The following is a 26,294-nucleotide window of genomic DNA, read 5'->3' as shown; positions in this document are numbered from 1 at the left end:
CACAGCAGACACTGACAAAGACGATGAGCATTCACCAGAAATAAGACCCTCAAAAGGATCAGAGACCCCCTAACCCATTAGTAGAGCATGCACCATACAACATAGTGATGTAAATTTTAGGAATAGAAACTCAAAGGAGGTTTCTAAAAACTTCTGTAGCATATAGTATATAAGTGGGATTGTTAGCCTTGAATCTTTGGTACATGAAGTAGGGCAAGTCCCTCCTCATACCCCCGGTCAGAAGGGTGGGGGGCCCTCCCCGACTGGTTTTGCTTATGCTTTATATGAACCTCAATTATGCTAAATTACTTACTGCCAAATTTTACTTATCCTAAAATATATGTATTCAATACTTTGATTGCATTCATCTCCAATACTTTGTCATCTCCAATACTTTAAATGTATCCATTTATAATTGTTACTATTAAAAATTTGCTGCTACCTTTAATCTTGTTGCTTGATAAACTGGAAAAATAGAACGTCATTCATAACACTAGGATGAAATATTCTGTGTGTCAGCGTACACAGCACAGCTGAAATTTGAGTGAGCTTGTTCCCAACACATCTCAACTGGACATTGCTTTCCTGGACAGATCGACTTTCATGAAGTATAAAACTCCCCAGAGATTCAAGAAACTTCCCTGATTACATAACCAACATTCCATTTCATGAAATCTATTTGACACTAATAATAGGTTCACTGATCTTTTATTTGTTCTTATTTATCACCCACTTGAGGAAAATAATCTTAATTCTATTGAGAGACATATTGTATTACAATGCCAAACTTAAAGGCACAATTTTAAAATGGAGAAGTGGCAGTCTCAATAAGAATGCAAATTACCAATGATAAATTTACAGAGTAAGCAGAAAAGCATATGGAAATAAAAGTTCTGTAAGGGACCAGGATTTCTAGCAACAACAGCACAAATTTAGGTGCTTCAATTTACAGTCCAGAAGCTTCAAACAAAAAAGACTCCCTCCTTGCGGCTGACAGCAATATATATAGGTATATCTCACATATTGGAGATCACAGTCTCTTAACCCTGAACAGGCTATATATTTTTTGTCCCACTCAACACTTTCATATCAAGTGTACCAGAAGACATTTATTACCTGGTAAAGCTTTTAAGGAAAGGTTTGTTTTCTAAATTAAAAAATATTAGGTTAATTTTTGAGTGCAATTAAATTCAGTGTTACTAAGCCCATACATAAAATGTTAACATCTGATGGCAAAAGCCACTGTATTTTATAGCTCACTCTGCGTTAGTGTAATATACCAAATTACTCTATACTGCTAGCCACAGAAATAAATATTGACAATAAATTTAATACAAACTACAGTAAAGCAGTCAATATTGAGCAATGATAAGAGAAAACAGCTCAAGTGATATCCTCAGGAGAGCTCTGTACCTTTCACACATCTTTTAAAAGACAGGATACACACTTATGTAGAAACTTGTTGTGATAGGTTGACGAAGACACTATGTATCATTAGAGTATGCAAAATGGTTGTCCAGAAATCAATGCATTTTTTCAGAGAGCAGAGTTTCATCAATAGACAAAAAGTTTATTCAAGAAATATACAACCTAGGAGCACTGAAAGACATCACTGTCAGAAGTGCATGTCTTATAATCCATACTGCTGTCACCAGTATTCAGTATTATAGAAAGATACTCTGCAACTGCTCATCATTGTCTTCAAGGACTCTAATACCAAACACTAAAGACTGTTTTACAAAACTGCAGCATTCAATCTCATTTAAGGATATCAACTAATCTAACAAGCACTAATGAACGATTTTCAGATCTCATGCTGCAATATCAGTCACAAAGGAAGACCCATCCAATAGTCAGTGCTATCCAAAGAAAATGTGACAGAAATTAGTAAAATACAGAGCTAGCCATACTCCTAATTTCAACAGTAGAGCACAGAACACTCTGAAGGATATAAAAGACTACCATAATTTCTGAACTGAAATAAAGTAACCCCCAGATCCTTTGGTTTTAAGCTCCAATCAGGTGAGTGAAGCATGAGCTCAATATTTCTGCAGAAATACATCACAAGAAACCATCTCTCTGAATTTTCTATGTCAAGATTCACAACTTAAATATTTTGCAATCAAAATAGCTTCAAGTTTAATGTTTTCAGTCAGAAGAAATGCTAATCATAGAGATTCTTAATGGATGCAAAAGGGATTGCTATGTATGGTGTACTATAAGTCTCATGAAAAGAATTAAGGTTTGGATAGGAAGGTATCACATTAAAAACCTGCCTAGCTGTTCATAAATAATTTGCCAAGTGACTGTGACTTACAAGTGCCTACACTCAAAGCTCTAAGCCACTACTACTTAGATGTACATCCTCTATCATTGCCAAAGACAAGGCCTCTATAATTTCTCATCAGTCACTTCTGCTTGTTTGCCTAATCCTACCTAGGAACACTTCTGTATTTCTAACATTAGCTTTGCATGTTTTTAAATGCTGGCAATCCACTACTTTCAATGTGTTTTGAACAAACATAATTCAATGACATTCCGAATCACACCTAGTACTCTGACAATGCCGTTGCTGTTATGACATGCATTGAAAGAGAATAAGTAGCTTTGCAAGTGTATGTTACAAAATGATTTAACCATAAAATGTTGTATCAATTACAGATCACAACTTAGGTGGGATTTTTCTTTTTCTGTGACCACCTGTTTAACTCATCTGCTTTTAAAAAATTATGTAATTGTTCTTTATTTTGCTTCTAAGAGAATACCAATAAAAGGCTTCCATTTTTCAGAAAGCTGCCAACACTGTGAAAATACTCCCATTTGCCAGTTTATTTCAAAAGCAGCATGTTCCAAACTCCAATTTTATCTATCACAATTTAATTACAACAAGCAGACAGAACAAAGACACAACATCACAAAGAGCTTCTATATCCACACAAGCAACATACAGTTGCAGAGTGGACTGGTGCCTATACCACTGCCACAGTGAGTGGCTGACAACCATATGCAAGCAAGTCATGAACCTCACGGAATGAGTTGCACTGCAGTCAGAGCTGTGATCTCTGGTCCACACACAAACAAAAGATCCCTATATTTTCCCATGCTCCATGGAAGCTGCTGGGTAGTAACATCAGCCCCACTAGGCCCAGCCAGCCCCATCCACTGTTAGGAGGAATGCAGTTACACTGCATCCCTTTAGCAAGTTCACAGTATAGCTATACAGCTTCTGGCCCCCAGCACAGCCCAAACACCACAAGGTCCATGCAAGGAATAAGCCATTCACAAAGAAGTAGCAGATGGTGAATCTACCATATGGAAGAAGGCAGCTGCTATTATGTGTGGAAGCATGTAATATTCTACAACCAAATCCTTATTTACATATTTCCTTTTTATATGTGGGAAAAGCTTTGCTGCTCTACCGAACGATGCTGCTCTTATCATACTCTACAATTTTTTTCTTAGGAGCACAGTGGGTAAGGGAGAAGAGAATGCAAGAGGAAGTGCTGAAGGGGAGTAAAAATTAGTTTCAGCAACTTAGTACAAATATAGATGCTGATAACAGCTGTAGCTTTCTCTATTTCCACCTAAAAAAGCTACAGCACACAGGAAAAACAGTCTTCAAATGCCACATCCACTTCACTCAAGGCTCTTCTCAGCTATACCATGATGCTTCAAGAAAACATGTAGAAACAATGGAGAACTTGTAGAGCTCCTCTACAGAGTTCACATTCTGCCTTAGTGCCTTTCACACATTAGAGATTCTTGTCACCACCTCAGACTATGAGCTCTGTTTCAATTAGAGGCCTAAGAGAGAAAAGATTACTTTGAATTGGGAAAATCCTCAGTATCAAAAGACACAAAAATCTCAAGGCATTTCATGAAGACAAAGGAGAAAAATTATACAACAAAATATCCTGAATTATTATTTTTGTCTTCTAATTCTAATGATGGTTAACATCAACCATCCTCCTCCTCTCAAGCCTTCCATGTGAAGATTGTCTTGGGGGGTGGATCATGGTCATGGGGATATCCCACAGTCATTTGTGCCAGGGCTTGTCACTGTTTACCCTCGGGTCCCCCACAGCTCAGGGAATATCACAAGAGGTGTAAACCCGGCCTGGAATCCTGTGGGGTGTGGGGCCAGGACTGCCCCTTTCCTTTGTCAATCGAGAGAGAGGGGCCACGTGGGTGACAGTGAGTGTGACTGGCCTAAGATATTGCTATCCCATGGTTTTCAGCAGTGAGCCCAAAACCTCACTCCCTGCTGCAAGGGAGCCTGGAGCCAACGCCTGGATGCTGCCAGAGGCCAAGGCCGTCACCACGTGGGAAGGCCCCACTCTCTTGTATCAGAGTGCCCCTGCCGGCTACAAGACAGCGCCTGTCCCTTCCCTGCCTTACTGGAGCCCGCTAGCGCCGTCTGTCACTGCACCTGTCGCTGCATCGGAAGCACATGCGTGCCCTGCCCGTCGTGGTCATAACTACACCAAAGGGGAAAAGTGGCACTTAACATGAGAAAATGTCGGGGGTGTTTTTTCGTTTGTTTGTTCTGAAATATATATATATATATAATATACACATGTATATGTATCTCATATAGAATTTGCTAGTAAAGAACTATTATTCCTTTTCCCATATTTTTGCCGGGAAGCCTCATAACTTTTGAAGTCACAGCAATTTGGAGGGAGGAATTGTTTTTCCAGTCTAGGAAGGTTTCCACCTTCTTTGGCAGATTATTTGTCTGGTAGATATTATCCTTAGCAGACTTGAAACCAAGACAAGATTCAATGCTCCTATTCACTGCTGAAGTTTCATTACAGTTTTACAGCTTCTCTCAGCCTAAACTGCTCTTGGTTTTACTATTTTTATCCAGACTCTGCCTTTTATCACTTTATTTCCCATTTCTGTCATATCTGTAAGGTGTGATACTGACTTTATGCAACTTGTAGAGATAAGACTAAACTGAATTTCAGTTATATTTTACTACATTCATCTCCTTCTTCCATCTTATTAATTATTATTCAGTAGTTACTAACTTTTGACCGAGTCTCTGCAGTTCTCCACATCACAAAACTTTGCTACCAGAAAAAGATCTGTAAATATACTAGAATGGATGCACCTTTAGGATAAGCAGTTGAAATAAACTTCTAGCCAAGTAAGTGTTCTTTGTCCAGTGTGCATGACCCCGAGTGTTACATACAGTTCTAGGAACATGAGGGAAATATTTTCATCCCTTTTGCTTTCCTATGCATTTTTCTAAGAGGCACTTAAGCACATCCACGTAACCTAACAAAGACTCCAGCTTTTCTTACCTGACTGTTCCAAAATCCCCCAAAAATAGCATGGAAAAACTGAACTGTGCTGCTCTGCAAGACTAGGAACCAGCCAACTAACACAGAAAGTCATCACCACAGGCACTCTTTGGCACACTAGCTCTGTCAACTTGTTAACTGTGGCACATACCTCTGCCTTGCGTACACCTGCACAAAAAAGCCATTAAAAACTCAGCAGAGTTTATGTCAGCTCTGAGCTAGAACTAAACAGATCAACTGAAAACCTCAGTATGTCTTAACACAGAGATTGAAAACATGAAATAGCAAGGTAAGTATACAATAAAACGAATAATACATTTCAATAATTTCACAAAGGGCAAAAAACTCCTGAGTTTCAATCCTGTAGCAAACAATGCCATAACTTTAAAAGAGACAGAGGTGTGACAACAGCATACTATCCAACACTGAGAAGACTGACTGCCTATCTCGTTTTCACAAGAATCACCAATAAGCAAGTGAAATACAGCTAAACTTGTTTATAAACGTGTTTTATAATGTATTTATTATGCATTATTATTATGTATTTGTTAACTGTATTTTTACATGAAAAATAGCTCTTGAAACAGCTGGAATTTTTCTTACTGAAGAATCAGATTAGGAAATGAATTCTGGAATTCATTAAAGGCCTTAGCAAGAAACTTTCTATTTTTATATGCTAGGTATCTGTGCCCTCCGGTGAAAAATACACCTTTTTTAAGCAATTAGTTGCAAAACAATATCAGTAAGGCTACATAAATGAGCAGATACTCTTAACAATAACTAAGGAATTTCTAAGATGTTGTTCAATTTGTCTGCCATTATCCTCATTAAATGTTCAAGAGGCTCTTTCAACTTCCTCTTCCTTGTACCTCATCCTCTAATCAAACACATTTTTTGGTTTTGTTCTACCATCTCACCTCCTCCTTCAAGCTGGATTGTTTTGAGAAAGAGATGTGGCAAATCCACAGATAGATTAACTGCTTCTATAATGAGAAAACCTTGACAGTTTTTTATACACTAGAAATCAAGCCCTCACCTGAATTGTGAACATTTGAACATGTTGAAATCATCTAACATACAGCAGGAACAACAGTACATATAAGCTAGAGTACGATCCATACAGAACAAATCTCACAGTGTAACATAAAAAAAATTGTGCATAAAACTGAGGAAAAAAAATCCCACTTGTTTCTACACTGGAACACAGGTTGAGATGATTACTACAGAAGCATGGTAACATGCTGCTTTTAGAGGAATAAAGACATTTCTCTAGCATCCTTTTTGCTTTATTTTAAGGAGTGGAAATAACAAAAAAATCCATAGATGCTTACAAAGCACAAAAATCCATGCAAGTAAAAACTGAGGGAAAAAAAAAGTGGTTTAAATAAGATAATGCAAGCAATTCCTTCATGTTCAGTATTAGGCAAGTATCCAGCCCTGAGTCTTGTAACATCTCTTGGGCTAACTCTACTAAAAGATGGCAATATTGAGAAGAAATTGACTGACTTATGATCATTCCTAAGTTTTATAAACAGAAAATATAATGCCATTTATCTATAAAATAACCATGCAAAGCTTAATGAGCCATGAACAGAATTTCCTTTATACTGGTAATCATTTACATACAGATGCATAATTTTATGGAAAGTAAGAGGTAGACTCAAAAGAGTAACAATAAAAAAGATCAAAATTTCAGAGAAATACCTTACACAAATCTACACATAATTACCATATGATTCATGACCTGATTATCAAAAGTTGGCTAAACTTAGATGGTGATCATCCCACTCCACCCACCTGTGCAGCTGCAGCTAGAGTACTGTGTCCAGTTCTGGTCTACATAATCCAAGAAAGATGTGAACAGGCCAGAGACAAACCAAAGGAGGGACACTAAGATGAGCAAAGGACTTAGAGAACCTGTCCCATGAGGAATGAATGAATGAGCTAGGCCTCTCCTCTCTGAAGAAGAAAAGGCTCAGGGGCATCTTATCACAATATTCCAGCAGTTAAAATTATTCACTGAACCAACCTCCCTCAGTAGGAAGAAAAGCCTCACTGGAAGTTTTCAAGATGTGACTGGACAGGTTGCAAGATAATCTGTTATACTTCCTGTCCCCCAAAAGGCTGGGACATAAGATCTTTCAAGGTCCATCCCAATCTGGGCCGATTTATGGTTCTATGAGTCTCTATATTCCAAGCCTGATGAAATTTTATGCTCACAAAAAAACACTATTAGCACTTGAGTCTGAACAACTACTGCTATTTCAGTTTAGCAAAAAAACAGAAGACCAACAGAAAAAATTGGTATAGTGTGAAGATGGCCTGAAAAGTAGCTGAAAATACTGCCATTTGAACACAAAAATTTATTTTCTGGGTCTGATCTTCATAAGAATCAGACTGTAACTTGCCATAACTCGCTGTGTACGCTAAGTGTCCTAGAAACCTCAATACTCCTGAAATTCCTGAAATACGACTGAAGCTTTGAAATTAATCCAGCAACACTGGCTACATTCATTTGACATATGAATAATTATAATAAAAAAATACCCTAGATGGAAAAGCTAAGTATTTGAAGCAAATTATTAAATATTTAAGAGGCACTGTTAACTACTTTAGAAAAACCTTTTTAAAGGCAGATTCCTGAGCTTTATCCAGAGAAATTAAGCTTTGTGTCTATACAGAAAGTAATGAAATAGTCTTCATGCCAACCTAAAAATTTCTTGTATTTTCATTACTAATCTCCCCTATTAGCAACTGTCTTGACTTTATTCCTGACTAATTACACTAAGAGTTTTCAGCAAATAGGTCCTGTAACATGGATCCTTACCAATAAACAGTATCTTTATACACATAGACAGAATCACTTGAGGACCTGCAATATCTGGTTCCTCAGGGCTGTCTTCCATTGGGTCATGAATATCTTCAGTGATGGAGACTTCATGACCAGTCTGAGCAATCTTTGTCACTGTTTGATCACCTTCACCATAAAAAAACCCCAAACAAAACAACAAATAAACAAACAAAAGCATCCTGTTGTATTTAAATGGAAATTCAAGTTTTTCCATTTGTCTCCATTGCCTCTTGCCCTGTCAACCTCACACAACTGAGGCCAGTCTGGTACTCTCATCTCAGCCCTTCCCACACGATTTTTATACTCATATTTAAGACTCACCCGACTTTCTCTTCTGCAGGCACAACAGACCCAGATCTCTCTGTATCTCTTTATCTGACATATGATCCAGTCCCTTCATCACCTTGATGGCCTTGCACAGACCTCTCTTGAGTAACTCCATGTCTGATGTGTCTCACCAGTGCTGAGCTGAGTGGAATGATCATCCCTCTCAAGCTGCTGACAACACCCCTCCCAATGACACCCAAGACCCTGTCAGCCTTCTTTGCCACACAGGCACACTGCTGGCTTTGTTCGCATCCTCAGGCCCACGTGCTTCTCTGCAGAGCTGCTTTCCAGCTGTTTAGGCCCACCATGCGCTTGGGGTTACTACTCACCAGTGCCAGAGCTTTGTGCTTCCTTTGTTTAACTACACGATCTCCTGCCACCCAATTCTCCAGCCTGTCCCCATCACTTTGGATGTCAGCATAACCTGGTGTTTCAGCTACTCCTCTTTCAGTTTTGCATAACCTGTGACTTGCTAAGGGTGCATGCACTCTGTCCAAGCATCAAGGTTACAGTATTGGCCCCCAGAGGCATCCTAGGGAATAACCCCAGTAATCTGCCTCTATCTGGACTTTGAGCTGCTGATCACCATGCTCTGTTCCCACTCATTCAACCAGTTTTCAATGCACCTCCTGTCCATTTACCTAACCTGTACTCTGTCAGTTTGTCTGTAAGAAGACTATGGAAGACAGTACCTAAAGCTTTACTAAAGTTTTGATAAACTCTCTCCCTTTCTCTCCCAAGTCAATGACTTAAATCCATGCTGATTACTCCTCACCACCTTCAGCAATAAATATGATTTAAAGATAAACTAATTTAGTAACAGAAACTTTTTTCTACTCTATCACTATCAAGAGTGATAGAGTGGGAATTGTATATAAAAATAAAAACTATTAAAGACCACCTTCAATCTTTAAATAGTATACATAAGTAAAGTAGATCAAGTACTGACATAAATTCTGTCAAGCAATGTAACATTTTACTGGTACTAACCATACTCTGGAGGGACACTGAGAAACCAACTCTGCAATACTTATGTGCAGCACAAAGACTATACTAAAACAAGATGCCTTCTCCTCCCCATCTTACTGTGCCTACCAGCAAGACATATAACAAGATGCTTATTTTGTTTGGGATAAAGATACGAAAGAAACTGGAAAACTACTACGGGAGTTTTATGAATTTATGCCTGAAACAAAATGTGGACTCCTATACTGAAGAGACCTAAGCCCTCACTAGAAAATTTGTGTTCCTCTCCCCTTCACAATCACAAAACATACAGACAAAAAAGGCTGAAAAACACAGCATGTTATTACGCTTCCCCATGAGGCAGGCTAGTAGATGAACTGCCAAAGTCCCACACTGATATTATGGGACTCAATTTATAACACAAAATAAAAACGAAATAAAAAGCAGGTCAAGAGACTCTAGTCACTGTTCACTGATGTTAACTAGAAATATTGACTAAACTACTTGTCCTGGAGTACAGTGCAAAAATGTGTATTCTATCACCATCTGTTAAAATGTGGGAGGGGTGGTGATCCTTATCTCTGTGGGAGATATCCTCTGCTGATGTGCCACCTGATAAAATCAGGGGGATGATCATTGCTATCTTTTCACAACCCATCTTTCCTCCAGAAGATATATTCTGTTAATGGGCCATTAAGTCCTACTGTATGACTGATAAGATTACATCATCCCATTGGGAGATGCTCCAGCCAGGGGCAGGAGCCAAGCCTTTCCTACCTAGATAAAAAACTGGGGTTTGGGACACAAAAGCAGCCCTTTCTACTGGATCCCAGAGGAAAGTCGGACCTTTTCCACATCATCACTAGACCTTCGGAGGAAAACTGCACCCTTCTAGAGGAGCACTGCTTCAACTGAACCACCATTTATGCGGACTGCTACTAACACCCTGACTGACAGGGTGTCAGGTTGTATTCTGACTCTGTCGGTGGTTTTTCTTTTGTATTATTGCACGTATTTTATTTTTTCTCTTTTTTTCCTATTAAGTTGTATTACTGACTTGGAGTCTCTCACTGGTTTTGCTTTCAAACCAATGCACTACTGAAAAATCATCCTCAAACTTCTGTCTTCAAATGCTATCCTGATTTTATTTAACTGAAGTTTTCATTTACCTATGAACTAGCACACTCAGTTTACTTACTGTTAAACTTCCAGTAGCAGGTTAGGTACAATGTTGTTACACTGTGTTTAACCACTCATTTAAGACAGTACTTCTAACACCACACAAAGAGCCAGAAGTGGCCCAGAGTATGCTACCCACTAACTTCAGAAAAATAAGGTGTTGTCTTCCACACATAACAGGGACTGATGAAAAAATTCATTACCTAAAAAAGAAAATATTCAATGCTAACTACATTAACTGCTAAACAAAGAAATCTCGTACAGTACAATCTACTGACATCACATTTCATTTTTCTTATACAGTACCTAACTGAACACGCCAACATTACTTCCTCACAGTTTACAGAGCAACAGATTCATTCATTAGTCTGGAAAACTGCCTTCTGCAATTATTCAGAAAAAAAGTTTTTCGTGAGTTACTGCAACAAATGCAGAACTCTCAGCTTGCCATCTTGAACACTTATGTGAAGATACTAGAACTTCAATGACAAGGCAGAAAAATGTTCTACTTTATTGCAATCCATTCTTATTTAATATTTCTCTGTCTTCATCTTCAGTGCTTTTTCTTGTTATTATGTTGCCTGAACAAACACCCAGACTGACTGTAAGAATATATCTGCTTTGGGCAAGATTTGTTTTAACCAGACAGTATTTTGACAGCCCATTTCATTTTGTGTGGTTGATCACTTTCAGATTTCAACTGATTTCCATTTCAAACCGATAAGTACTGCTCAAAAAAAAACATATGAAAATGCCAGTTTTGCTGGCAAATAATAATAATACTGGAATGGCTCCTGTCACATTAAAGCAGCACTAGGATATAAAACAATTTTGTTAACTAAGATTTTAAATCAAATATATAACAGAATCAGCATTCATTCATTAAATGCAAAGGCATTTCCTAACATTATCTGAGCCTCTGTCACTGAGCTCTGTAAATGGGGCAGAAAGCAAGGGAAAAAAATGACCTAAACAAACAGAGTTGCCCACTTTATTCCGTAGTATCCTGTGCCTCCCACCTAACATTAAGCTGCAACATAAACACACCGTTGCTGTGCTCCATAGAAATGAAAACTCCCACACATAATGAATAGAGACGCCTCAAGTTAGTTTCACTCCAGATCAAAGATTTTAAAAAATCAACCCTACTGAGGGATTTTCAGTTTGTGAATAAAGAGGTCTTATATAATAGTATCCTCCCACTACCTGAATATAAAAGAATACACACTAGAAAAAGACATATCCCCCAGACCTCCCTGAACAAACTATAACATCCTGATGGGAAGTGCAGAACCTGCATGTGCTTCATTTCCCATCTCTTTGTATTAGTTATGGAAAAGTCACATACCAAGGATAAAAATTAAAAAGAAAAAGCTTAAGTATCTGGAAGTACAAAGTTCTGAATCAAATTTTAAATTTGTTTTACTTCTTGTCTGCTTCAGTATTACATTCTTCAACAGAAGAACATTTAACTACGGAGCTATGCCCTGGTCCTGTGTAAGGTAAGTAGTCTTCTCAGCCAAAACAAAACCAGGACCGAAGTCTTCCCCTACCCTGTACTCCTTTCCAAAAACCTTAACATTCCTTTCTGAAAGTTAACCATGATGTTTGCACGTAATTACAATATTGCACAAGACAACGCTTTTAATGAAAAATTCACTCAGAATTGTAGATGCAACAATTAATTTAGTATCAAATTTACTCATGAATGATTACTCATGAATGATTACTCTGCTTTCCAAAATATCGTAAAAAGCTTGATTTTTGGCTTTTTCCTTAGTCCTCTGAGGAAGTTAGTCAGGTGTGATGGAAGCACTCTGAACCTTTCAGAGAGACAAACCAGAAAAGCAAAATTGTGCTCCTCACATGCTTAGCACACAATCCTGAAGAAGTAGCTTTGCTTTTTACGTGCTTCCATTTCCCAGATTTCTTTCTAAACTGCCTAATCCTATTTCTAGCTCATTAGGGACTTCTACAAGTTTAAGACTACTCAAACACTGTCTTCAGAAAACAAGGCTTTAATGTTTACACACTTTCACACAAAGTTCAGAAACTAAAAAGATAAAGGGCTGCTATGAAGTCTGTCAAGGTTAGAGAGACTAATTTTAAAAGAAATCCTATAATATTACCATTTTACGTCCTATTTAAAATTACAATGGCTTCTGAAATCCCTAAGGTATGTAACATAATGCAGAAGTTAACTCTATCAGTCAACTTATGAGAGAATATAAAGAAAGAATACAAAATTCACACAGATTTTTAAGTTAACTTTATGATCTATCTATCTATCTATCTATCTATCTATCTATCTATCTATATCTTTAAACACTACTCTATGTTACCCCCTAAATTATCCACTATATTTGTGAGAACTTCAGGAACAACATAATTATATAAATGTTACTAATTAAAAAATGTAAGCCTCTGAAACAATTTAAGTTTGGGTAGAATATGATACAGATATGGAAAAAAAGGTTTGTTTTCATAAATATAAGAAAGTGAAGTGCTTTGTGTCAATCTGCAGATTTCTATAGTGAAATCCAAAGGTTGCGTTTGGAGTACTTACTAATTACATGGACTCTATATAACATTATTTAATCTTATATTTCACCCAACATAAACTGCCTCTAGCACAAGATTCCTTCTATTACCAGCACTGCAGGAATCCAAATTAATCTGATGGACAGATAAATACAATAAAACCTAATGATAAGTTTACAGTTTATTCCAAACGTCTCCTCTCTCCAAGCATAACCTAAATGCAAACAACTTTAAATTGGCTGAGCAGCAAGGCAGTTAAAACATTTATAAAAACATCCCTCTGTTAACACTTTTAAAATTAGAAATTTTTTTAATTTATTTTAAATCCATTATTCAAGACTGCCTGAATTTTTAAAGATCCAATATGTAGGCATTACTTTGGCTATGTTTCTATATCAAATGGAAAAGATAATAATCTTTTTTTTTTCAGCAGAAAGCAATGCAATACAAAATGATGACACGGTAAATAAAGTATTTTATACCATGGATAGAGTTTTCATATCTATTTACAGAAATTAAGTTTATGGCTATACTGAGAAGGGGCTACCAGTGACTAGAGAAGTCTTCCCAACAGGTAGTTTAAACCACAACCAGAATAGCTCATTCTTCCTGGCAGCCTGCAGTATTGCTACGAAAACTTGCAAAAAACTAACTCAACCGCCTTTTTCCCATGAGCTGATCCCACTCAGTACCGAAGTACCAGTCCCCGGTGAACGGGGAAGGAGCCCAACCTCCCTGCTACCGCTGCCGACCCTCCCAAGTCGCGGGTGGGCTGCCTTCCGCAGACCCCGGGCAGTATCCCGGTGAAAAAAACTTCCTGCTGCAACGGAACCGGAGGAGGGAGAAAAGGTGAAGAGGTAGGACGCAGAACTTCTGCGAGACTTCCAGCGGAGTTTGACGCACACTTTCCCCGGCTAGCGGTGGAGGCCCGGCGGCGCGGTACCCACTCCCAAGGATTGAGGCGGGAATGGTGGGTACTCACTGATTGGTGGGGGGCGCGTTAAGCGGAATGGCCACCTCCTCTTCCTCGTACTCCGGCCCGTCCAGCGAATCTCCCTCGTCCACGGTCCCTAGCCCCCCGGTTAACGGGGGCGGCGGCAGCGAGGGGAAGCTGGGATCGGCAGACACAGCGGATGCCGGAGGGGCTGGCCCCGCGCCCAGCTCCAGCAGCCCCAGAACCGAGCACAAAGCCGGCCCGCCTGGGGGGCCGCCGCCGACCAGGAAGGGGCCTTGCGGCTCTGGCGCCCGGCCCCGGCACAAGGCGGGGCAGTGCCCCAGGTCCCCGGCGGCGGCGGCTCCCGCCGTTCCGGCCACAGAGCCCGAGCCGCTCTCCTCACCCGTGGCCTCGGCCGCCATCATATTGAGCTTCGCCGGCCGTCTCACGCCAGAGAGGAGGCGACAAAGGGGCTCTGGGCCCCCTGCCCCGACCCTGTCCCCCCCGCCCCCCCCCCCCCCCCCCCCCGCCCTGGCAGGCAGCTGAGCCGGGACGCGGCCGAAACTTCCCGGCGGAGACGGGCCGGGAACAATGCCCGGCTGGGCGGGGGCTGGGCCGCTCCGCAGATCCCCGCGCGGCTGTCTCGGGCCGCAGCCGCCACAGGGAAGCGCCGCCCGCCTGCCCGGGGAGCTCCGCGCTTGCGCGGCATCTCTGCGCCTGCGCGGGCGGCGCAGCCCCAGCCAGGCCGTGTGGGACGGCGAGCGCGGGTGAGAGAGGATGTGCGGGTCGGAGAAACAAAGGGCTTCTTCCGTGGCCGAGGAGCTGTGAGCGCGCGGGACTAGGGTAGGATCCACTGGTTCGATCCAAGATGAGCACTCTAACTCTGAACCCGTATGATCCAGCGCCTCCAGGAATGATGACTCCATTACCTCCCTAGGCAACCTGTTCCGATGCCTGACCACCCTAACAGTGAAGAAATGCCATTGGATGTCTTCCAGATCAGCTTATTCTGTATGATTCTGTGTAATCTGAATCTCCCCTTTGTCTCGCTTTGAGGCCATTTCCCCTGGTCCTGCTACTGCAGGGACAGTAGAAGAGATCAGTCCCCACTTCACCGTACCCTCCCTTCGAGTATTGATCGAACAGGTGGAAACGGTTTTGTCAGGGGAGGATTAGACTGGATATTAGGAAAAAATATTTCACTGAAAGGGCGGTCAAGCACTGGAACAGGCTCCTGGAGCAACAGTGGACTTGCCATCCGTGAAAGTGTTCAAAAACTTTATGGATGTGGTGCATGAAGACATGGTTTTGTGGTAGATCTGTCAGTGTTAGGCTGATGGTTGGACTCGATGATCTTGGTGTTATTTTCCAACCTTAAGGATTATGATTCTTTTCTAACAATAAATTTAACAACTACATCCTGTTGGTAGTTTACCTTGTAAGAAATCTGACTCTCTTGCTACTTTACTCTGTATATCCCTGAAACTATTTTTTTCATGTTACTCAAGCTTGCAAGCTCTCAACCCCACATTCTACCTACCTTCATCATCAACCATTTATTTTTTCCCTTAAGTGGTTTCACTTGGTACATCAGATTGACTTCACACCTAAGTACCTCTGGGATCAAGAAGACATCATGTGATTGCCATTACCAGGCAGTACAGTATGTAGATATCTTTGGAATTTTTTTTGCCCCCAGTGTTAAAAGAGATGACAAATAGCATGTTTACACTTGCATGTTTCTCTACAATTCTCAGAAGGCATCTAAACATTCAGGTTTTCAAAGCTTTGCATTACCCAAAAGTATTAAGTGAATTTTTCCTGAGGCCACTAAAACAAACTACTGCTCCCACTTTCACAGCTCCCAAGCTCTTTTTATCTACTGAAATTGTTTAATATCTTTCCTTCTGAGAGCAAACTCTGCTTTCAACTTACACTACTAAGATATGTGGAAATACGCTGGTTTTGTGCCCAGGGTCACAGTGAACAGAGAAGCTGGCTCTAGCCCTCAGTTTATTCCATTGTAATACATCCATTTACTGCTGTTTTTCTGCTTTAAGAAATTGTAACTTCAAAAAATATTGTAGGCTCCTCTCTCTATGGGTTTCCCTTTACTGCTTCTTGTTTTCCCTCACAGATTTCTAAACAAAATAATTTTAACACAGCCTTGTCACTGTAGTAGTAGCAATAAGACTAAATATAGAAACACAGTATAAATATTTAAAATATTCCCTTTATGAGTCAAGCTTTTCTAAGTGCCTTCCAGGGCAGCAGCATGTGTGTGGGGACATGGGGACTAGAAGAACAGCTGTGCTAAGAATTTCACTCAGGAGGGGGTAATGTGTCTACAACATTCTTTCAGGAGGCTTATTTTGGTGAGAACAGTTTTAAATTGGAAAAGGATTGTGCAAAGAAAGAGTTCCTAGTAATATCAGCTGAACTGTTACCTCTCTGCAAACAATACATCTTTTGTGTTCACTTTGCAGGCAAAGTTGCCATCCCAAGTCACTTGGCGCTGGAGATTCTACACATCACCTTATGTCATTTCTTAGCCCTTGGAACTCTACTTCATCTTTAGAATCCTGAAATATCTTGGACTAGAAGTGATCTGTAAGGATCGTTGAGTCCAACTCCCTGCTTCTCTCAGGACTACTCATAACTACAGCTACAAGCCTTCATGGGACTGGTTTTTTAAATGAATGTGTTTGGATGAAGGGGCAGTGTAATGATTTTTTTTTAATACTTCTTGAGCTTCTGCAAATACATCTTTTTCTGAAATTTCCTGGTATAAATGACACTAGGATAGTCAGCCCTTCATCCCTGCTATGTCAGAATAGTGTCAGGCTAGATTGCTTGAAAAGTGCATTTGCCTGTTCCCTAGTTTGAGCTAATATAATAGTACATATTGTGAGAACAGTGATGGGGGGAGATGTTCCAGGCCTGATTAGGAGCTCAGGTATTCAGGCTGGGTTTGTCATTGATTTGTATGTCATTAGACAAGTAATTTGAGCAAGGTTATTTCTTCTCCATCAGTAAAGTAGGAAGCTATTTCACAGATATGTTAGAGAATCAAGTAGGGTTTTCTACAACATTTGAAGTCTGTTAAACACCCTAATTATTAGGGTGAAAAGCCACATAACATGTGACAGAGTATTTCAGTTATTAAAAGAGAAGGTGTTGCTTGGGTAGTAGATGCAAATACCACAAAATCCTTCCATGTTTCCTGCTCCTCTCTTCTGCCTGAACACAGTTTATTTCCACTTTTCCGAAGTGTTATCCTATTTCAGAAATTAATAGCAGTAGAGGAATTTTCAGTCTTTCTGTCATAGGACTGAAAGCAGCTTTCCTGCAATAAGATCCTGGAATGTTCCATCTACACCAGTTCTTTTCCTTGTACTCCCACAGGTATAAAATGAACTGTTACCGAGAGTGCTCTTTCTTCCTACCTGCATAGCTGACATGATACATATATTGCTTTTCTGCTTTTCATGCACTTGCCATGCTGTCAAGGAAGTTGTGGGTGCATGGTTGCTGGGAGGAGACACAACCAGGACAGGTGACTGAGTAAAGGGGTATTCCAGACCATGTGACATCATGCTCAGTAGATAAAGTAGAGATAAGAAGGAGGAGGAGGGAGAACATTCAGAATGATGGCATGGTTTTTTGCAAGCCACTATTACATGTGATGGAGCCCTCTCTCCTGATGATGGCTGAACAACTGCATTCCCTTGGGAAGCAGTGGATTGATTCCTTGTTTTACTTGAGTACATGGTTTTTGCTTTCCCTGTTGAACAGTCTGTATCTCAGCCCATGAGTTTTCTGCTTTTACCATTCCAGTCCTCTCCCTAGTCCTACTGGTGCGGCAGTAAGCAAGCGGCTGTCTGGGGTTTGGTTGCTGGCTGGGCTTTTAAACCATGACACCTGGTCAACCCAACACCCCTTTAACTTTAGTAGCATACAAAAAAGTGCTACATGATTGCTCTATCAGTCTTTCTTAATGGCTGTGATCCTTTTATTAAAATTCCATATTATTGTCTGTGTTTAAATGCAAAAGAGACCTTACTATTTATACTTACCTATATTTATAATTTATGCCTTCATAAAAAGCATGTTTGGATTCTCCCATGAGCCTGTATATACTGACTCCATGTATAGATACACTGAACAATTATTCTACATTTTAAGCAACACTAAAATTATCCTCATCTTTGTAAGCAGATTTGTTAGTTACTGAGTTTTTTCCATAAGAAGAAATTAAAAACTGAGTTGCAAAGGACAGCCTTTTATTTTTCAATTTTAAACATGAAAAGAATTGCTTGTAATAATTTCCGTGCTTAGTTAATTACATATAACTTCTGTAATGGTTCTCAGTAATGATGGAGCTTAGATTTCTGCAGTATATCTCTGGCTGTTGATGGACAACAGTTACATGTTGAAAAACATCTTCGTATTTTTGCAGCGGCTTAGGTATCCTTTGGATGTTTGCATAGGTGCTTCTGCAGCAGCCAGGGAAAGGAAAAAATCATGATAAGAATGAACAAACAGGAAAATATAACTACACTGTTAATACCTACAGAACTTCCTCTGAGACCGGTGATGTAACCTGCGCAGGATAAACCCAGCTGTTGTATGGAGGAGTCTCTTTTATTTCAAATTTGGGTAATTTTTTGTGCTGTGTACTCTGAAATTTTTAAATAAACAGTTAATAACACTGTTGAGGAATGCATCATTCTCACTCGTTTCAATAAAATAATTTCTCAGTTTGTGGTTATTAGTTCCAATGGCTTAATATAAAACATCCGTAAGCTATAGGTTGGTCTTTTCGAGGAATGTTTATATAATAAAGCTTATGAAATAATAATAGTGGAAGTTACTTTGAATTTAGAATTTTCATGTAAGTTTCAGGGAGAAAAAAATTTCCATGTAAGTTACCAAGAAAAAACATACTCTTTTTGACCTGCATTTTTAAGTTAACATCTTCATGGATTGTGTCATTAAAAACTGAAAAGTAAGGAGAGAAAACGCTGATTTATGTAACAGATGTTTCTTTATCTAAGATGTGGCCACATCTAATTTCCTGGAGATCAGATCCGTATGAAGCTAATTAAGTTTTAAAGTATCTGCTTACGTGGTGCCATCAAATCTTCTGTATACACTTATTGACTGTACAGAAACTAGTATTTGCATGTGAGACATATAAAATGTATCTACAAAATTAGTAACTATGTCTAAGATCATATTTACACATTCTGTGCATGAAGATTCCTATTTTTGTACGTATATACTCACATTGAACAAGTTCCTTCATAAGTTACACTGGGATAGTTTAGGTGTCCTATTGTTCTACCTATGGTTTAATTTCTATATGTCTTCCATTATGGGATGAATTTTTCCATTAAGATATGTTTCTTAATTAGAAGAAGAAATTGATTGTTAAAATCCAATATGCTAACTCTGATTCTTAGCTATTTTTGTTATGGGATTCTATGACTTAAGACACTAAATCAATCTAACTGCAAGATTTAATAGGTAAAATGCTGTGGTTTATATCATGTAACTGCCCAGACTCCTAAACTTCTTGACCTTATAATGTGTTGATCTGAACATTTACTTCTCACATAGTCTACTAATCACTCTTTTGGTTACTATTATGTTTATTACTTGTGTTAGAATTTACTTGTATGAAGCAATTTGTTTAAGCTAGTTGTATTTCTGTTTTTGACTTTGAAATCAGTTCCAGGGCATGAAACTATGAGTAGGAACATATGTAGTCTGTAGTTTTAAGGAGTGATGTAACTCATTCTAGAATAACCTAAACATATTCACACAGTGATCATTCAATTTTAGCTTACTCTAGATTGAATTCTGAAAGGTATTAAACAATTAAACTAGCTGTCATTTCACTATTCTATTTAAATTAGAGGTACCTAAAGATTTAATGGTGATAATGCTGAGCCCAATTGCTTTGAAAGGTATAGAAGTCATATATATATGCTTCAACATGACATTCATGATGATTAGGAAAAAGGGAAGGTTCAAACATTGCATCTAATGTATGGCATCTTATACATAGTGTCAATTATTGCAACAGCTGTTAGGTACAAATAATACTAGTTTCATTTGAATTTACATGATAACTCATTAACACTTTAAATTTAATCTAAGATTTTTCAAGATGTGCTGGTATATAGTTGTTCATTTGTTGCTTTTTCAGCACTTGTGAATAGCTTTACAACTTTCACTGATATTGCACAATTTGCAGGGATATCCATTTCCTCATAATGAGCAACGACATATTGATTTTTCTAACTTTATTTCTGTAAAACAGTGAAAGATGCGTTTGGAGAGCTATATCAATCACAGAGTAGATAATACAAATACACGAGGCTTTGGCTGTATTTTTGAAATTGTACTGTGTAAACAGCAGTATATGTGCTTATAACAGTAGCAGGGTTTAGCACAGTGAATAGAAATTAGAGAAGGCTAAATACTAGTAGCCTTCTAACTAATGAGAAATTGCAGTGTACATGGTAAAAATGAACAAGGAGCTGCCTTGGCATACACAAGGAATAGGCACATCTAGTGCTCGCAGCAGGCGAGCATAGGGGCACCATGATGGAAGTAAAGGATTCTGGCTTCTGCTTAAATTTATGCCATATGGTGGTCACCAATTCCCAGAGGAACAAAGATTGGTAGATTTCAGACAAGGTTACAGTCTCTTTCTAATGGATTTAGAGCTGGCAATGGTCTTCACTGGTCTTCACAGTGTAGGTATTTGAGCTTACTGCTCCATCTTTTTAATCTGGTTTTCACTGTAGGGAGAGATCTCTCTCTAGCAGCAGATTAGCTCATGTTACATCTGCACAAGAGAAGACAGTGTCCCTTCTCACTCAGAAAGGATGCTTCTTAATATTGGCACTTCCGAGGTTTTGTGTATCAGGGGAGTGGGGGACTGACAGATTACCTCTTATGGTAACTTGCTACTCTTAATTGGTCTTGCCTTTGAAAGCCTGGCTATTCCATGCCTCAATTAAAGCAGATAATAATTGAAAAAGTTATGGGCTTGTGTATGTGATCTACAGCAGCGCACAAGATACTGTTCCAGTCTACAACTGAACTCACATATCTGTAACTCAGATTTCCTCTGGATAATGTATTCTTGTGGGAATAAAAGTTTGCATCGACATAAATTTGTTCAGTTAGTTACACATGTGTCTGTCTGGATTTTCCTTCCTCATTTGCTTTCTCACCCTTCCAACCACTCTATCCGCCTATTGTCATCACCTCTGTTTCCCAGGGAATAGAGTACCTGGACAACAAGAATGCCTGACATTACCTCCTTGTATGAATACCAGTGTCTGGCCATATTCTGCCTTTTTCTATCCCTCAGTTTGGATGCAAGAATATACAGTATTTTTGTTAGAACTTTACCATGTCTCATCACCTACCTTAAGAGCATGGATCATATCAGACTCTAGGAAGAAATTAAAGCAAGCCCTACTATTCAGGTACAGAAAATATGGTATATTTGAGAGTAGCACCATGTCAGTGGAGAAGCAAGGTCTCAGATGAATTGTTCTGCAATGCTATAGTGAGAGTACTGTACCAACAATTCCATAACCAGCAATATGAAAACTTTATTATCAGTGTCAAGAGTTTTGCACATTACCAATTGCTTAAGATCTTAAATTGTTAAGACTCATTGAAAAACAACAATCCTGTTAATATAGACTTTAATCCAGCCACAGGGTACAAGATATTATGTTTCAGATGTAAAAATTGCCCTGTTAAAGCAGTAGGAATAGCCTATCTCCATGTTGCTTTCTTAAATACCTTCCAGGGTGATAGCAATTCGTATCCAAGGGGCAAGACAGGTCCACACCTGGAAGGAGGGTTGCTTAGCTGTGTCATGAAATGCATTATAATACTTTCCTCCAGTGGAGCAGGAAGAAGGGAGATGAGAAACATTTTTCTGTTAGTTTTAGTTCTGTACTTTTGCTTGTATTTTTTGTACCTTCAGTTGTATTTTTTGTCATGTCTTCCTCAGCCTTCATTAAGAGTTATATTTTTCCGTTGCTATTTTGTTGCACAGATTAGCAAAATACCTTTCGATATTAAGAATCATGTATAATAATGAATTAAACAAGCCTCAAAAGGAAAACTCCTCTTAATGCCATGCTGTAATTATTTGTTAATTCAACGATAGCACTAAGAGACCTATGTCATCTTTCTCTGTCCTTATTTTAAATGAAGAACAGCTCATCTATAATCAAGTGTATCCAATATGGCACATAGTCTGTACTCTGCTAATGGAGGTATACTCTGAGATGGGTGGTTCCACAGCATGTTTTAAAGTACACAGAAAGATTAACAGAAAGGAATGTACCTCGAATATTTAAAACCAATCAAAATAACTAAACAATACAAATGGTATTGTGGGAAGACAGACGTTCTAACTTCTAGTACTTCTGTGGAGAAGTACTGACATTCTCCCGAGTTTTTAGTGTTATGAAGATTTAATATTGCAGACTGTTGTCCAAATCCAGAAAATCACTGATTGTTAACTGCAGCTCTCTGCTTTGTTTTTAAAAATTAACAGTATAAAAGAAAAGGCTAATAGAAATACTGAAAATTGTTAAGAATGTGGAAAGTTAACTCAGCAATAGATATAATAATAGAGCCACAAAATGGTTTGGGTTAAAAGGGAACTCAAAGATCATCTAATTCCACCCGTCTCCCGTGGTCAAAGACGTCTTCCACTATCCCAAGTTGCTCCAAGGCCTGTACAACCTAGCCTTGAATACTATCAGGGATGAGGCAACCACAGCTTCCCTGGGCAACATATGCCAGGGCTTCACCACCCTTGCACCAAAGAATATTTTCCTAATGTTTAATCTAACCCTGCTCTCTGACAATTTAAAGCCATTCCACCTTGTTCTGTCACTCTATGCCTGTTGGATTTTTTTTCCTTTATCTCTTTGCATGTGGAATTTTTTTCAATTGACATGCTAAGAAGTACTGTTGGCTAAGTCCTTGGGGCGGGGGGAGAGACAACCTCTCTATTTTTTGGGAATTTCTCTCAGAGGGAGGGGGACACCGTGAGATTTAGAAGCAGGTGAAAGGAGAGCAGGGGAGTTGCTCTCTCTCACTCACTCTTGGCTACGGAGGAGGCGGGTCACTACTACCATCGTCATAGCCCAGCCAGGAGCTACTTTGTTCTGCTGCTGCTGGATCCCACACCCCTGCCCTGCTAGGACGCCCTGCCATTTCAGCTTGCTGTTTCCGAGCATCCTGCTGGAGCACTGGGACCGAAACTGCCCCATGGTTCGTGAAGCAAAGCCTCTCTTTTCCATCCCTTCCTATCTGGGCCCAGCCGCCACTACCGCGTGCTCCCCGAGCTCCCGCCACAGCGCCCCCTGCCGGCTATGACGGGAACTGCACCAAAGGGAAAGTGCCCGTGGCCAAAAGGGTTCCTGTTCTCTTCGTTACTAATTCCATAGTTGTTGTTCTTTTGTTTGCCTTGTTATACATACTAGTAAAGAACTGTTATTCCTGTCCCCATATCTTTGCCTGAGAGCCCCTTAATTTCAAAATTAAACTAATTCAGAGGGAGGGGTTTACTTTCTCCATTTCAAGGCAGCGCCCTGCTTTCCCTAACAGACACCTGTGTTTCAAACCTAGACAATGCCTCTGCCAATAGTTCCTCTCCAGCTCTTGGAGCCCCTACAGATGCTGGAAGGGGCTCTAAGGTTTCCCCAGAGCCTTCTCTTCTCCCGCAGAGAAGCTCCAGCCCTCTGATCCTCATTGTGGTCTCCTCTGGACTTGATCCAACAGATCCACATCCTCCGTATAATATGGACCCTAGACCTGAAAACAGTGCTGTAGAGCAGGGTCTCACCAGAACAGAGCAGAGGGCGAGAATCAATATTTTTTACCTATTCTAAGTAATTTCATTTTTCGAGAACTGATTCCCTCTGCTTGTAGAAATGGAGGAGGAAGGGTGAAAGAAACCTAAGTAATCCAGATGGGATGTGTAATTCCTTAAAACCTATTTAGGTAAGGTAAGGAACAAAGCCTGCTAACAGTGTTCCTGTACACACTCAGTTCAGAAGAGTCATTTCAATGGAACATCAGAGTAATGCAAAGTAGTCAATACTGAACCATTTTAACAGCTTGTGGGAGCATCATCTGATGCTTCAAGCTCTGGAACAAACAAGGAATATCAATTCACCCTTATTTTGATTGCTTTGGGAAACAAATGTTTGTGTTAGTTTGAAATAGTTTAGTTCTGCCCTGATTTTCATGTTACATAGTAAGTACAATATGTTGTCATAATTTAAGAAGTTCATTCAGTCCCTTGAATTTTCTTTTTCAGGTATTTTGAGAAGGTAACGCAGAGCAAACCCAAATGCCAAAGCCTCTATGTATTTTATGAGACATTTAAACTTTTTCAGATTTCCACTCAATATATATAAAAATGGCATTATAGTCTCACCCTGATATAAGCTGTTTTCACAACTTTGTTTTCAAATAGGATCTGATCCACTATAGGCTCTCTGTAGTGAAAACCAAATGCAATTTGACTCACAGTTAGAGAGGATGTGTTGCACAATTGCTAATGGCTTCTGAAAGTATAATTATTCTTTTTTGTTTTGGTTTTTTTTTTTTCAGTGAAGATCAGTGTGTCTCATTCAGAGAATGCAAACTACTTGGTAGTATGTCATGAATATTTCTCCCCATGTCATATTGGCTGGCATTTACATAGACATAAAGAAGAGATGCTTGTAAGAGCAGAGATTGAAATAATCCTAAATACTGCCTGGAAGAAAAATTGTACAAATGCTGCATCTGAACTACCATATTGTAGTTTTTCGTTTAAAAAAACTGACTTCTTTGAGTGCAAGTACCTATTAAAAAAAACAAAAACAAAAACAAAACAAACAACAAAAAAAAAGAGAAAAACCAAAACAACAACAACAACAAAAAAAAAAATCCCCCACCAATCTATGTGAAAACATTCAAATCCTGTGTAGTGAAACATGACACTGAAGTCTATTCAAATGTTCCTCCAAGAGTAGGCTAGATTCCCCAAAACCAATATGTAAAACAATGGTTATTTGAATAGCTGTGAGATTACAAAGTACATTAAAAAGAGGTAACTGAGGAGGACAAAGAGGAGACTGGATAAAGTGCTTTAAATCTATATGCTGCTATTAGAAGAAGAACAACAACAACAACAACATTTTATATCTTGAATTAACAATATTATATATCTTGAATGACTAACATCAAGTTCATTTTCTGCTTTTGGCAGTTAATACTTAATTCTGGTTTCATAAAAGGATCAGTACTTAATGTTTAATCATTGAAAGGTGGGAATAATATTTTAAATTAAAAAGTGTTACTGCAATTATTTCATATACATTAAATCGCATTACACCAAGGGAAGAGTGTATCTGTTCTTTTTAGTTCCTGACTATACCTACTTCATGTATATATGTCTATACATATATAAACACTTCATAGATGTACTTGGCTACACTTTAGTATAACTACTCCATTGAAATAAAAAGGGGGAGGCATGTGAATTTTTCTTGCATAGAAGGTGAGTGGACTAAAAAATAGCAGAGGCTGATATAAAGGTGTTTGTTTTAAGATTTGTTTCTGCTGACAGAACCATACCCCACACTGTCCATTAGTAGAGAAAAGCATCATTAAAGCTAATGTATTAGCTCATTCCCTTATTTGGGAATGCTCTTAAATCAGATTTGTAATTCTCAGTAAAAGCACAAAGTATTCTTGATGTTCTACATAGCTATTGTTCATCAGTTATTATGCCATTGAACAAAGGCATTATTTTTCAGAGAAAACCTCAGTAAGTTTTCTCTCCCATTTAGTTTTAAGGGCAACTGTAAAGGTTTAACATTTGCACGTTAAACACCATAGCTTTTATGCGTTTGTCTGTATCTTACATTTACTACAGTACTGGGTTATTGTCATTGCTTAAGTGTTCCATTTGTTCAATAAGATCTAGTACTACAGGAAAAGAAGAGATTTGTTCAGGCATGCACTTCTGATTATAACTCTTTAATTGCTAATCTAACAATATAGGGATTTTTCTTTCAATTTTCTGTGTTTCACGTGTTTGGTTTGATCTATCTCACTGCTTTTTAAAGGAAAATTTTTA

The 26,294-nt window shown here is 39.0% G+C and overlaps 1 protein-coding gene and 1 long non-coding RNA gene across 3 annotated transcripts in view; one reads left to right on the top strand and one right to left on the bottom strand.

The window, feature by feature from the left end:
* RASA1 (RAS p21 protein activator 1) overlaps positions 1-14,556 on the bottom strand; it is a 55,882-nt gene extending 41,326 nt beyond the window's left edge. The window contains exon 1 of one of the 2 annotated variants that reach the window (XR_015799238.1): positions 14,156-14,556. Coding sequence is in view for 1 of the 2 variants with exons in the window: in XM_014892685.2 (XP_014748171.2) it covers positions 14,156-14,532 (377 nt within the window). In the remaining variant the exon portion in view is untranslated. The remainder of the gene's footprint in view (positions 1-14,155) is intronic. The other variant, XM_014892685.2, reaches the window with a different exon arrangement.
* A 258-nt stretch (positions 14,557-14,814) lies between these two features.
* LOC148219769 (uncharacterized) lies at positions 14,815-18,818 on the top strand. The gene is made up of 3 exons (XR_015799239.1): positions 14,815-14,950; positions 15,681-15,770; positions 16,594-18,818. It is a non-coding gene; the product is annotated as an uncharacterized LOC148219769 (long non-coding RNA).
* The last annotated feature ends 7,476 nt before the right edge of the window (positions 18,819-26,294 follow it).

The sequence above is a fragment of the Sturnus vulgaris genome, chromosome Z (genome assembly GCF_052056855.1).
Source record: "Sturnus vulgaris isolate bStuVul1 chromosome Z, bStuVul1.hap1, whole genome shotgun sequence".
In the NCBI taxonomy this organism is placed as follows: Eukaryota; Metazoa; Chordata; class Aves; order Passeriformes; family Sturnidae; genus Sturnus; species Sturnus vulgaris.
This window is presented reverse-complemented; position numbering and strand designations above follow the sequence as displayed.